Raw genomic sequence first — 14,741 nt, 5'->3', positions numbered from 1 at the left:
GACTCATCACACAGAGACCCACAGACTCATCACACAGAGACCCACAGACTCACCACCACACAGCGACCCACAGACTCATCACACAGAGACCCACAGACTCACCACACAGAGACCTATAGACTCATCACACAGAGACCCACAGACTCACCACACAGGGACCCATAGACTCATCACACAGAGACCCACAGACTCACCATCACACAGAGACCCACAGACTCACCACCACACAGAGACCCACAGACTCACCACACAGAGACCCACAGACTCACCACACAGAGACCCACAGACTCACCATCACACAGAGACCCATAGACTCATCACACAGAGGCCCACAGACTCACCATCACACAGAGACCCACAGACTCACCACACAGAGACCCACAGACTCACCACACAGAGACCCACAGACTCACCACACAGAGACCCACAGACTCACCACACAGAGACCCACAGACTCACCATCACACAGAGACCCACAGACTCACCACACAGAGACCCACAGACTCACCACACAGAGACCCACAGACTCACCACACAGAGACCCACAGACTCACCACACAGAGACCCACAGACTCACCACACAGAGACCCACAGACTCACTACACAGAGACCCACAGACTCACCACAGAGAGACCCACAGACTCATCACATAGAGACCCACAGACTCACCACACAGAGACCCACAGACTCACCACACAGAGACCCACAGACTCACCACACAGACCCACAGACTCACCATCACACAGAGACCCACAGACTCACCACACAGAGACCCACAAACTCACCACACAGAGACCTACAGACTCACCACACAGAGACCTACAGACTCACCACACAGAGACCCACAGACTAAGCACACAGAGACCCACAGACTCACCACACAGAGACCCACAGACTCACCACAGAGACCCACAGACTCACCACACAGAGACCCACAGACTCACCACACAGAGAGCCACAGACTCACCACACAGAGACCCACAGACTCACCACACAGAGACCCACAGACTCACCACACAGAGACCCACAGACTCACCACACAGAGACCCACAGACTCGCCACACAGAGACCCACAGACTCACCACACAGAGACCCACAGACTCGCCACACAGAGACCCACAGACTCACCACACAGAGACCCACAGACTCACCACACAGAGACCCACAGACTCACCACACAGAGACCCACAGACTCACCACACAGAGACCCACAGACTCACCACACAGAGACCCACAGACTCACCACAGAGACCCACAGACTCACCACACAGAGACCCACAGACTCACCACACAGAGAGCCACAGACTCACCACACAGAGACCCACAGACTCACCACACAGAGACCCACAGACTCACCAAACAGAGACCCACAGACTCACCACACAGAGACCCACAGACTCACCACACAGAGACCCACAGACTCACCACCACACAGAGACCCACAGACTCACCACACAGAGACCCACAGACTCACCACACAGAGACCCACAGACTCACCAAACAGAGACCCACAGACTCACCACACAGAGACCCACAGACTCACCACACAGAGACCCACAGACTCACCACCACACAGAGACCCACAGACTCACCACACAGAGACCCACAGACTCACCACCACACAGAGACCCACAGAGACAGGAGGACCACTCACCATGGCAACGGCGGGCGAGGCGAGGATGGCCGGCTCACTGAGCACGGCGAGGTAGGCGACGTTCATCACCAGGTAGGAGGCCGTGACGATGGCCATCGAGATGCAGATCGCCAGAGGCAGGGTGCTGCTCGCACGCGCCGCCGGGGACAGGGTGGGGCGCGGTGAATGTGAAAAAGAGCTTCATAGCTCATCGGATTCCTCCGGCACAGAGCGATCATTCTGATTCTGACCTGGGGAATCCGGCAGCTTCAAACCTGGACACCCCGCACAGCCACGCCCACTCTACTCCACACAGCCACGCCCACTCCACATAGCACCGCCCACTCCGCGCGACCCCGCTCACTCCACAGGGTCCCGCCCCACTCCACACAACACCGCCCACTCCACATGGCCCCGCCCAATCCACAGGCGCCCGCCCCACTGCACACAGCACCGCCCACTGCACATAGCCCCGCCCAATCCACAGGGCCCCGCCCACTCCACACAGCACCGCCCACTCCACATAGCCCCGCCCAATCCACAGGGCCCCGCCCCACTCCACGCGGCCCGCCCCCTCCACATAGCCCCGCCCACTCCACACGACCCCGTTATGACCCAGATTGTGTTGGAATTCCTGCAGCCCTGATTTGAAAGCCCCAACACAAGGGAGTCTTGGAGATGAGAGGCAGTGGAGGTGTGTGTGGGTGGGGCGTGCCCTGTCGTGTGTTGCGTCTGTGTTGGGCAGGTCGCTTCTCAAACATTCCTTTAGTCCTCAGCGGGCTTTGCCAGTTAGGATGGGGATGGTGTTGTGTTGTGTGTTGGGGGATTTGTTCACCTTGCGTGTACTTTGCACTGCTATCGTGTTGGCTGTAACTGTTGTTGTAACGTTCTTACCCCGTGCCCCTACTGGACATCTGTGATAAAAGAGCTTTATAGCTCATCGGATTCCTCCTGCAGTGTAAATACAGATTCTGACTGTGTTGCGCGTGTCGCGTGTGTGTTGTGTGGGGAGTGTGTGTTGTGTGTGTTGTGTGTGTTGTGTGTTGTGTGGGGAGTGTGTGTTGTGTGTTGTGTGGGGAGTGTGTGTTGTGTGCGGAGTGTGTGTTGTGTGTTGTGTGGGGAGTGTGTGTTGTGTGTGTTGTGTGCGGAGTGTGTGTTGTGTGCGGAGTGTGTGTTGTGTGGGGAGTGTGTGTTGTGTGTTGTGTGGGGAGTGTGTGTTGTGTGTGTTGTGTGGGGAGTGTGTGTTGTGTGGGGAGTGTGTGTTGTGTGTTGTGTGGGGAGTGTGTGTTATGTGTTGTGTGGGGAGTGTGTGTTGTGTGCGGAGTGTGTGTTGTGTGGGGAGTGTGTGTTGTGTGTGTTGTGTGGGGAGTGTGTGTTGTGTGGGGATTGTGTGTTGTGTGTGTTGTGTGGGGAGTGTGTGTTGTGTGGGGAGTGTGTGTTGTGTGTTGTGTGGGGAGTGTGTGTTATGTGTTGTGTGGGGAGTGTGTGTTGTGTGTTGTGTGGGGAGTGTGTGTTGTGTGTTGTGTGGGGAGTGTGTGTTGTGTGGGGAGTGTGTGTTGTGTGGGGAGTGTGTGTTGTGTGTTGTGTGGGGAGTGTGTGTTGTGTGGGGAGTGTGTGTTGTGTGTTGTGTGGGGAGTGTGTGTTGTGTGTTGTGTGGGGAGTGTGTGTTGTGTGTTGTGTGGGGAGTGTGTGTTGTGTGGGGAGTGTGTGTTGTGTGGGGAGTGTGTGTTGTGTGGGGAGTGTGTGTTATGTGTTGTGTGGGGAGTGTGTGTTGTGTGGGGAGTGTGTGTTGTGTGGGGAGTGTGTGTTGTGTGTTGTGTGGGGAGTGTGTGTTGTGTGTTGTGTGGGGAGTGTGTGTTATGTGTTGTGTGGGGAGTGTGTGTTGTGTGGGGAGTGTGTGTTGTGTGTGTTGTGTGGGGAGTGTGTGTTGTGTGTGTTGTGTGGGGAGTGTGTGTTGTGTGGGGAGTGTGTGTTGTGTGTGTTGTGTGGGGAGTGTGTGTTGTGTGGGGAGTGTGTGTTGTGTGTTGTGTGGGGAGTGTGTGTTGTGTGGGGATTGTGTGTTGTGTGGGGAGTGTGGGGAGTGTGTGTTGTGTGTTGTGTGGGGAGTGTGTGTTGTGTGGTGTGTTGTGTGGGGAGTGTGTGTTGTGTGGGGAGTGTGTGTTGTGTGTGTTGTGTGCGGAGTGTGTGTTGTGTGTGTTGTGTGCGGCGTGTGTGTGTTGAGAGTTGTGCACGTCAACGTGACTCACCGCTCGGGTGACTTGACCTCCTCCGTGACGAAGTTCATGTAGAACCTGACGCAGCAACAACAACAACAACAACCTGATGCAACAACATAACCTGCTGTGTGGTGAGTGGGTAGTTGTCACGTGGTGAGTGGGTAGTTGTCAAGTGGTGAGTGGGTAGTTGTCACGTGGTGAGTGGGTAGTTGTCAAGTGGTGAGTGGGTAGTTGTCACGTGGTGAGTGGGTAGTTGCCACGTGGTGAGTGAGTAGTTGTCACGTGGTGAGTGGGTAGTTGTCACGTGGTGTGTGGGTAGTTGCCACGTGGTGAGTGAGTAGTTGTCACGTGGTGAGTGGGTAGTTGTCACGTGGTGAGTGGGTAGTTGCCGTGTGGTGAGTGGGTAGTTGTCACGTGATGAGTGGGTAGTTGCCACGTGGTGAGTGAGTAGTTGTCACGTGGTGAGTGGGTAGTTGCCACGTGGTGAGTGGGTAGTTGCCACGTGGTGAGTGGGTAGTTGCCGTGTGGTGAGTGGGTAGTTGTCACGTGGTGAGTGGGTAGTTGCCGTGTGGTGTGTGGATAGTTGCCACGTGGTGAGTGGGTAGTTGTCACGTGGTGAGTGGGTAGTTGCCGTGTGGTGAGTGGGTAGTTGTCACGTGGTGTGTGAGTAGTTGCTACGTGGTGAGTGGGTAGTTGTCACGTGGTGAGTGGGTAGTTGCCACGTGGTGAGTGGGTAGTTGCCACGTGGTGAGTGAGTAGTTGTCACGTGGTGAGTGGGTAGTTGTCACGTGGTGAGTGGGTAGTTGCCGTGTGGTGAGTGGGTAGTTGCCACGTGGTGAGTGAGTAGTTGTCACGTGGTGAGTGGGTAGTTGTCACGTGGTGAGTGGGTAGTTGTCACGTGGTGAGTGGGTAGTTGTGACGTGGTGAGTGGGTAGGTGCCGTGTGGTGAGTGGGTAGTTGTCACGTGGTGAGTGGGTAGTTGCCACGTGGTGAGTGGGTAGTTGCCACGTGGTGAGTGGGTAGTTGTCACGTGGTGAGTGGGTAGTTGCCACGTGGTGAGTGGGTAGTTGCCGTGTGGTTGAGTGGGTAGGTGCCGTGTGGTTGAGTGGGTAGTTGCCACGTGGTGAGTGAGTAGTTGTCACGTGGTGAGTGGGTAGTTGCCATGTGGTGAGTGGATAGTTGTCACGTGGTGAGTGGGTAGTTGCCACGTGGTGGGTGGGTAGTTGCCACGTGGTGAGTGAGTAGTTGTCACGTGGTGAGTGGGTAGTTGCCACGTGGTGAGTGGGTAGTTGCCACGTGGTGAGTGAGTAGTTGTCACGTGGTGAGTGGGTAGTTGTCACGTGGTGAGTGGGTAGTTGCCGTGTGGTGAGTGGGTAGTTGCCACGTGGTGAGTGAGTAGTTGCCGTGTGGTGTGTGGGTAGTTGCCACGTGGTGAGTGGGTAGTTGCCACGTGGTGAGTGGGTAGTTGCCACGTGGTGAGTGGGTAGTTGCCGTGTGGTGTGTGAGTAGTTGCCACGTGGTGAGTGGGTAGTTGTCACGTGGTGTGTGAGTAGTTGCCACGTGGTGAGTGGGTAGTTGTCACGTGGTGAGTGGGTAGTTGCCACGTGGTGAGTGGGTAGTTGCCACGTGGTGAGTGAGTAGTTGTCACGTGGTGAGTGGGTAGTTGCCACGTGGTGAGTGGGTAGTTGTCACGTGGTGAGTGGGTAGTTGTGACGTGGTGAGTGGGTAGGTGCCGTGTGGTGAGTGGGTAGTTGTCACGTGGTGAGTGGGTAGTTGTCACGTGGTGAGTGGGTAGTTGCCACGTGGTGAGTGGGTAGTTGCCACGTGGTGAGTGGGTAGTTGTCACGTGGTGAGTGGGTAGTTGCCACGTGGTGAGTGGGTAGTTGCCGTGTGGTTGAGTGGGTAGGTGCCGTGTGGTTGAGTGGGTAGTTGCCACGTGGTGAGTGAGTAGTTGTCACGTGGTGAGTGGGTAGTTGCCATGTGGTGAGTGGGTAGTTGTCACGTGGTGAGTGGGTAGTTGCCACGTGGTGAGTGGGTAGTTGCCACGTGGTGAGTGAGTAGTTGTCACGTGGTGAGTGGGTAGTTGCCACGTGGTGAGTGGGTAGTTGCCACGTGGTGAGTGAGTAGTTGTCACGTGGTGAGTGGGTAGTTGTCACGTGGTGAGTGGGTAGTTGTCACGTGGTGAGTGGGTAGTTGCCGTGTGGTGAGTGGGTAGTTGTCACGTGATGAGTGGGTAGTTGTCACGTGGTGAGTGGGTAGTTGCCACGTGGTGAGTGGGTAGTTGCCGTGTGGTGAGTGGGTAGTTGCCACGTGGTGAGTGAGTAGTTGCCGTGTGGTGTGTGGGTAGTTGCCACGTGGTGAGTGGGTAGTTGTCACGTGGTGAGTGGGTAGTTGCCGTGTGGTGAGTGGGTAGTTGTCACGTGGTGAGTGGGTAGTTGCCACGTGGTGAGTGGGTAGTTGTCACGTGGTGAGTGGGTAGTTGTCACGTGGTGAGTGGGTAGTTGCCACGTGGTGAGTGGGTAGTTGCCGTGTGGTGAGTGGGTAGTTGCCGTGTGGTGTGTGGGTAGTTGTCACGTGGTGTGTGGGTAGTTGTCACGTGGTGAGTGGGTAGTTGCCGTGTGGTGAGTGGGTAGTTGTCACGTGGTGAGTGGGTAGTTGCCACGTGGTGAGTGGGTAGTTGTCACGTGGTGAGTGGGTAGTTGTCACGTGGTACCAGCCGGCGTAAGCGAACATCCCTGCGTAGAGGGCGAGGGGCAGAGTCCCCACGCTGCGCTCCGGCCGCACCACAAACGCCCCCACGAAGTTCTCTGTGTGGCCTGGGGGGTGGGGGCGGGGGGACAGGGGGGGGCAGGGTGGGGCGGGGCAGGGTGGGGGTGGGCAGGGTGAGGGAGAAGGGGGAGCATGGGAATCGCATCACGAGTTGTGGAGCACTTCTCACTGTCGAGCGGAGTGGAGTGAGATGAGAGGCAAGAGAGAGCGTGGAGGGGAGTGGAGTGAAATGAGAGGGAGAGGCAGGAGAGTGAGTGGAGGGGAGTGGAGTGAGATGAGAGGGGAGAGGCAGGAGAGAGCGAGCGACTCGGGCTGCTCACCACGGGCGATGTGCACCAAGCCTGGCACCGCGATGAGGGCGATGGCGCCCAGCTTCACCACCACCAGCACGGCCTGGATGCGTGCCGTCCACGACACACTCCACGCGTTCACAAACACCACGAGAGCTGGGAGACACGGGGAGACACGGGGAGATACGGGGAGATACGGGGAGACACGGGGAGACATGGGGAGATACGGGGGGACACGGGGAGATACGGGGAGACACGGGGAGATACGGGGAGACACGGGGGGATACGGGGAGACACGGGGAGACACGGGGGGACACGGGGAGACACGGGGGGATACGGGGAGACACGGGGAGACACGGGGAGATACGCGGGGACACGGGGGGACACGGGGGGACACAGGGAGACACGGGGAGATACGGGGAGACACGGGGAGACACGGGGAGATACGGGGAGACACGGGGAGATACGGGGAGACACGGGGGGACGGGGGGACACGGGGGGATACGGGGAGACACGGGAAGACACGAGGAGACACGGGGGGATACGGGGAGATACGGGGAGACACGGGGGGACACGGAGACACACAGGGAGACACACGGGGAGACACACGGGGAGACGCGGGGAGACACGGGGACATGGAGACACGGGGAGATACGGGGACATGGAGGAGACACGGGGACATGGAGACACTGGGAGACACGGGGACATGGAGACACGGGGAGACACACGGGGAGACACACGGAGAGACGCGGGGGGACACTGGGGAGACACGGGGACATGGAGACACTGGGGAGCGAGGTGGAGGAGGAGGAGGCGGGGACTCACTGACGGCGAGTGCCGTCACGAGCTGCACCGCGAGTAGTGGCGGGGGGCACGGGGAGAAGGCCGGGGCCAGGGCGTAGCGGCCAAACGCCAGCGCCACCACGGCCGTGATGGCCGGCCTGCTCCACGACACGCACACGGGGGGGGGGGGAGACACGGGGGGGGGAGAGACACGGGGGGGGGGGAGACACACGGGGGGTGGAGAGACACGGGGGGGGGGAGAGACACGGGGGGGTGGTGGGTTGAGGGGGGGGTGGAGAGATACGGGGGGGGGGAGAGAGACACGGGGGGGGGGAGAGAGACACGGGGGGGGGGGGAGAGACACGTGGGGGTGGTGGGTTGAGGGGGGGGGTGGAGACACACGTGGGGGGGGTGGGTTGAGGGGGGGTGGTGGTTGTGAGCTCACCGCACGATAATGAACTCGGCCCAGAGGCGCAGGAAGGCGGTGGCGGGCCCCAGCGTCTCCAGCAGGTAGACGTAGTGGCCACCAGACTTGTGGTACGTGGTGCCCAGCTCGGCGTACGACAGAGCCCCTGAGGACCCCCCCCCCCCGCCACAGAGACCCCCAATCACCCTTTGCCTTGCCCGACCTTGATGTCGCGACTTAATATCAATAACTCTCTATCGACATTTATATTAGTGACTGGCTCAACTTGTTACTCCATGTAACACACGTCCTGTGTGTGTGTCTCAGACTAAGCCGGAGGTTCTTCTTATTCGTAACTTGGGGGGGGGGATGCACGTCACACCCCCTGGGGGTCCACGTCACACCTCCTTGGGGGTCCACGTCACACCCCCTGTGGGTACACGTCACACCCCCTGGGGGTACACGTCACACCTCCTTGGGGGTCCACGTCACACCCCCTGGGGGTACACGTCACACCCCCTGGGGGTACACGTCACACCCCCTGGGGGTACACGTCACACCCCCTGGGGGTGCACGTCACATCCCATTGGGGGGTGCACGTCACACCCCCCTGGGGGTGGACGTCACACCTCCTTGGGGGTCCACGTCACATCCCAGTGGGGGTGCACGTCACACCCCCCTGGGGGTGGACGTCACACCCCCTGGGGGTGCACGTCACACCCCCCTGGGGGTGGACGTCACACCCCCCTGGGGGTGGACGTCACACCTCCTTGGGGGTCCACGTCACACCCCAGTGGGGGTGGACGTCACACCCCAGTGGGGGTCCACGTCACACCCCCCTGGGGGTGGACGTCACACCCCCCTGGGGGTGGACGTCACACCCCCCTGGGGGTGGACGTCACACCACAGTGGGGGTGGACGTCACACCTCCTTGGGGGTCCACGTCACACCCCAGTGGGGGTGGACGTCACACCCCAGTGGGGGTCCACGTCACACCCCCCTGGGGGTGCACGTCACACCCCCCTGGGGGTGGACGTCACACCACAGTGGGGGTCCACGTCACACCCCAGTGGGGGTGGACGTCACACCCCCCTGGGGGTGGACGTCACACCACAGTGGGGGTGGACGTCACACCCCAGTGGGGGTCCACGTCACACCCCCTGGGGGTCCACGTCACACCCCAGTGGGGGGTGCGAGATTCCCTTCCCCGCGGTGTGGCGAGACAGGGACTTGGTTTTAATAATCTAAAACCCAAAGTGAAGCCACGGGGCCCACATCAAGTTCCAACTTTGTCGCGTCACCCTACCCCATGCCTGTCCTGACATCGTCGCCTTGCTTGACGACTGAGAAGCAAATGGGGTGCAAGTCCACAGTGAAAGGTGAAGAACCAACTGGACTTCACTCCTCTGAGCTCTGTGTTGCTGTGCCAGACTCAAGGCGCCAAACACTGAGGCGTGTAGCTCCTTTTAGAAGCCATCTGGCCACAAACGTCGCCATCATCGTGGTCATCGGCGATGGGAATGTCCAGCAGCAGCAGCAGCAGACAGATACTCTCAAAGGCGTCACTGACCTTGATGATAAACGTGGAGGGGAGACAGAGAGAGACACGCAGACTCCAAATATACAGCAGCAGCAGCAGGCGTGGTCAGGGTCGGGATCGAACCCACGACCTCCTGTGTACCAGGCGAGGTAGTTAACATCTCCTAGCTACCGTGATGATGATGATGAGAGAGACACGCAAACTCCAAATATACAGCAGCAGGCGTCAGGGTCAGGATCGAACCCACGACCTCCTGTGTACCAGGCGAGGTAGTTAACATCTCATAGCCACCTTGAGTATGATGATGAGAGAGAGAGAGAGAGACATGCAGACTCCAAACATACAGCAGCAGCAGCAGGCGTCAGGGTCGGGCTCGAACCCACGACCTCCTGTGTACCAGGCGAGGTAGTTAACATCTCCTAGCTACCGTGATGATGATGATGATGAGAGAGACACGCAAACTTCAAATATACAGCAGCAGCAGCAGCAGGCGCAGTCAGGGTCGGGATCGAACCCACGACCTCCTGTGTACCGGGCGAGGTAGTCGACATCTCCCGGCCACCGTGACGCCGACAACGAGCGAGAGACCAATGGCGGCCACCAGGTGGCGGTCGTCGTCCTCACCGAGCAGGGAGAGCAGGCCGCAGGCGAGCCACACGGCGAGGGCCCAACCCGGCGAGCCCGAGTGGCGGAGCACGCCCGAGGGCGAGATGAAGACGCCGCTGCCGACGACGGTGCCCACGAGCACCGAGACCCCACGCCAGAGGCCGATCTTGCGGCGCAGGGCCACGGGGCCCGGGCCTGCCGCCGGGGGGGCAGACACGGGCCGCCGGCGGGAGGCGTCTGTGACGTCACAGACGCCGACGTCACCGCCGCCGCCGCCACCAATGGGCGATGACATCGCTCGTTGTTGTTGTTGACGTTGTTGTTGTTGACGTTGTTGTTGACGTTGTTGTTGTTGTTACCAGTGTTGTTGTTGTTGACGTTGTTGTCGTTGACGTTGTTGTTGTTGTCGTTGTTGTTGACGTTGTTGTTGTTGACGTTGTTGACGTTGTTGTTGTTGTTGTTGACGTTGTTGTTGACGTTGTTGTTGTTGTTGTTGTTGACGTTGTTGTTGTTGTTGACGTTGTTGTTGTTGTTGTTGACGTTGTTGTTGTTGACGTTGTTGTTGTTGTTGTTGACGTTGTTGTTGTTGTTGTCGTTGTTGTTGTTGACGTTGTTGTTGTTGTTGACGTTGTTGTTGTTGACGTTGTTGTTGTTGTTGTTGACGTTGTTGTTGACGTTGTTGTTGTTGACGTTGTTGTTGTTGACGTTGTTGTTGCTGTCGTTGTTGTTGACGTTGTTGTTGTTGACGTTGTTGTTGACGTTGTTGTTGTTGTTGACGTTGTTGTTGTTATCGTTGTTGTTGTTGACGTTGTTGTTGTTGACGTTGTTGTTGTTGTTGTTGCGGAGGTTGGCGGTTCGGTTTCCAGCGGCCCCGCCCCGGGGTTGACCCTGCGGGTTGAGCGACGGCAGCGGCGGCGGTGGTGGTGGTGACGACTCGTCCCTGTGCAGGTCACCACCACCACCACAGCGGTCACTCGTCACTCGCGTGCAGACAGAGGGGACGACTCGCAGAGAGGACGACTTACAGACTCACACTCACAGACTCACACTCACAGACTCACACTCAAACTCACACTCACAGACTTACACTCACAGACTCACACTCACAGACTCACACTGAGACACACACTCACAGACTCAGACTCACACTCACAGACTCACACTGAGACTCACACTCACAGACTCACACTCACAGACTCACACTCACAGACTCACACAGACTCACACTCACAGACTCACACTCAAAGACTCACACTCACAGACTCACACTCACAGACTCACACTCACAGACTCACACTCAAACTCACAGGGCTACTCACACTCACAGACTCACACTCACAGACTCACACTCACAGACTCACACTGAGACTCAGACTCACACTCACAGACTCACACTCACAGACTCACACTCACAGACTCACACTCACAGACTCACACTCACAGGGCTACTCACACTCACAGACTCACACTCACAGACTCACACTCACAGACTCACACTGAGACTCACACTGAGACTCACACTCACAGACTCACACTCACAGACTCACACTCACAGACTCACACTCAAACTCAGACTCACAGACTCACACTCACAGACTCACACTCACAGACTCACACTCACAGACTCACACAGACTCACACTCACAGACTCACACTCAAAGACTCACACTCACAGACTCACACTCACAGACTCACACTGAGACTCACACTCAAAGACTCACACTCACAGACTCACACTCACAGACTCACACTGAGACTCACACTCACAGACTCACACTCACAGACTCACACTCACAGACTCACACTCACAGACTCACACTGAGACTCACACTGAGACTCACACTCACAGACTCACACTCACAGACTCACACAGACTCACACTCACAGACTCACACTCACAGACTCACACTCATAGACTCACACTCACAGACTCACACTCACAGACTCACACTCACAGACTCACACTGAGACTCACACTGAGACTCACACTCACAGACTCACACTCACAGACTCACACTCACAGACTCACACTCAAACTCACACTCACAGACTCACACTCGCAGACTCACACTCACAGACTCACACTCACAGACTCACACTCAAACTCACACTCACAGACTCACACTCACAGACTCACACTCAAACTCACACTCACAGACTCACACTCACAGACTCACACTCACAGACTCACACTCACAGACTCACACTCACAGACTCACACTCACAGACTCACACTCAAACTCACACTCACAGACTCACAGACTCACACTCACAGACTCACTCTGAGACTCACACTCACAGACTCACACTCACAGACTCACACTCACAGACTCACACTCAAACTCACACTCACAGACTCACACTCACAGACTCACACTCACAGACTCACACTGAGACTCACAGACTCACACTCACAGACTCACACTCACAGACTCACACTCAAACTCACACTCACAGACTCACAGACTCACACTCACAGACTCACACTCACAGACTCACACTGAGACTCACACTCACAGACTCACACTCACAGACTCACACTCACAGACTCACAGACTCACACTCAAACTCACACTCACAGACTCACAGACTCACACTCACAGACTCACACTCACAGACTCACACTGAGACTCACACTCACAGACTCACACTCACAAACTCACACTCACAGACTCACACTGAGACTCACACTCACAGACTCACACTCACAGACTCACACTCACAGACTCACAGACTCACACTCACAGACTCACACTCACAGACTCACACTGAGACTCACACTCACAGACTCACACTCACAGACTCACACTCACAGACTCACACTCAAACTCACACTCACTGGGCTACTCACACTCACAGACTCACACTCACAGACTCACACTCACAGACTCACACTGAGACTCACACTCACACTCACAGACTCAGACTCACAGACTCACACTCACAGACTCACACTCACAGACTCACACTGAGACTCACACTCACAGACTCACACTCACAGACTCACACTCACAGACTCACACTGAGACTCACACTCACAGACTCACACTCACAGACTCACACTCACAGACTCACACTGAGACTCACACTGAGACTCACACTCACAGACTCACACTCACAGACTCACACTCACAGACTCACACAGACTCACACTCACAGACTCACACTCAAAGACTCGCACTCACAGACTCACACTCACAGACTCACACTCATAGACTCACACTCACAGACTCACACTCACAGACTCACACTGAGACTCACACTGAGACTCACACTCACAGACTCACACTCACAGACTCACACTCACAGACTCACACTCACAGACTCACACTCAAACTCACACTCACAGACTCACACTCGCAGACTCACACTCACAGACTCACACTCAAACTCACACTCACAGACTCACACTTACTGACTCACACTCAAACTCACACTCACAGACTCACACTCACAGACTCACACTCACAGACTCACACTCACAGACTCACACTGAGACACACACTCACAGACTCACACTCACAGACTCACACTCACAGACTCACACTGAGACTCACACTCACAGACTCACACTCACAGACTCACACTCACAGACTCACACTGAGACTCACACTCACAGACTCACACTCACAGACTCACACTGAGACTCACACTCACAGACTCACACTCACAGACTCACACTCACAGACTCACACTCACGGACTCACACTCACAGACTCACACTCACAGACTCACACTGAGACTCACAGACTCACACTCACAGACTCACACTCACAGACTCACACTCACAGACTCACACTCACAGACTCACACTGAGACTCACACTCACAGACTCACACTCACAGACTCACACTCACAGACTCACACTCACAGACTCACACTCACAGACTCACACTCACAGACTCACACTGAGACTCACACTCACAGACTCACACTCACAGACTCACACTCACAGACTCACAGGGCTACTTACACTCCGACTCGGGAACTCGGGTAGGGGGACTCACACGATGGCGGTGGTTGTGGTGGTGGTGGTTGTGGTGGTGGTGGTTGTGGTGGTTGTTGTGGTGGTTGTTGTGGTGGTTGTGGTGGTGGTGGTTGTGGTGGTTGTGGTGGTGGTTGTGGTGGTTGTGGTGGTGGTGGTTGTGGTGGTTGTGGTGGTGGTTGTGGTGGTTGTGGTGGTGGTGGTTGTGACGGTGGTTGTGGTGGTGGTTGTGGTGGTTGTTGTGGCGTTGGTTGTGGACTCACGGCGACTCCCAGCCGTCTTTGTGCGCCTGGCTACAGAGGGAGCCGCTGCGTCTCAGGAATGTGCTGGATGAGGATTTGGGGGAGATTTATACATCTTGTGTAGACATCTTGTTGTTCTTGTGAACTTGGGGGGGGGGTTGGTGGGTGGGGGGCCTCGGGGGGACGTGGGGTGGGGGGCGGCGGGAGGACTCAACACTGCCCATAGACTCATCACTGCCCATAGACTCAACACTGCCCATAGACTCAACAC

At 56.8% G+C, this 14,741-nt stretch overlaps 1 protein-coding gene across 3 annotated transcripts in view; it reads right to left on the bottom strand.

Annotated features, from left to right (window-relative positions):
* The window catches only part of LOC116955370 (cystine/glutamate transporter-like), a 32,480-nt gene extending 17,871 nt beyond the window's left edge, over positions 1-14,609 (bottom strand). The window contains exons 1-8 of one of the 3 annotated variants that reach the window (XM_076052976.1): positions 14,492-14,609; positions 10,262-11,183; positions 8,137-8,263; positions 7,734-7,849; positions 6,939-7,064; positions 6,563-6,665; positions 3,880-3,924; positions 1,655-1,778 (exon numbers count right to left, since the gene is read on the bottom strand). In XM_076052976.1, coding sequence (XP_075909091.1) covers positions 1,655-1,778; positions 3,880-3,924; positions 6,563-6,665; positions 6,939-7,064; positions 7,734-7,849; positions 8,137-8,263; positions 10,262-10,538 — 918 coding nt within the window. In that variant the 5' untranslated portion in view covers positions 10,539-11,183; positions 14,492-14,609. Of the gene's footprint in view, positions 1-1,654; positions 1,779-3,879; positions 3,925-6,562; positions 6,666-6,938; positions 7,065-7,733; positions 7,850-8,136; positions 8,264-10,261; positions 11,184-14,216; positions 14,381-14,491 lie in introns of those variants that run through there. The other 2 variants (XM_076052977.1, XM_076052978.1) reach the window with 2 other exon arrangements.
* Positions 14,610-14,741: the final 132 nt, after the last annotated feature.

This window comes from Petromyzon marinus, chromosome 59, assembly GCF_048934315.1.
Source record: "Petromyzon marinus isolate PM22_M1 ecotype Great Lakes invasive population chromosome 59, UKy_Petmar_22M1.pri1.0, whole genome shotgun sequence".
Lineage (NCBI taxonomy): Eukaryota > Metazoa > Chordata > Hyperoartia > Petromyzontiformes > Petromyzontidae > Petromyzon > Petromyzon marinus.
Note: the sequence above shows the minus strand (reverse complement) of the source record. Positions and strands in the feature narration are given on the sequence as shown.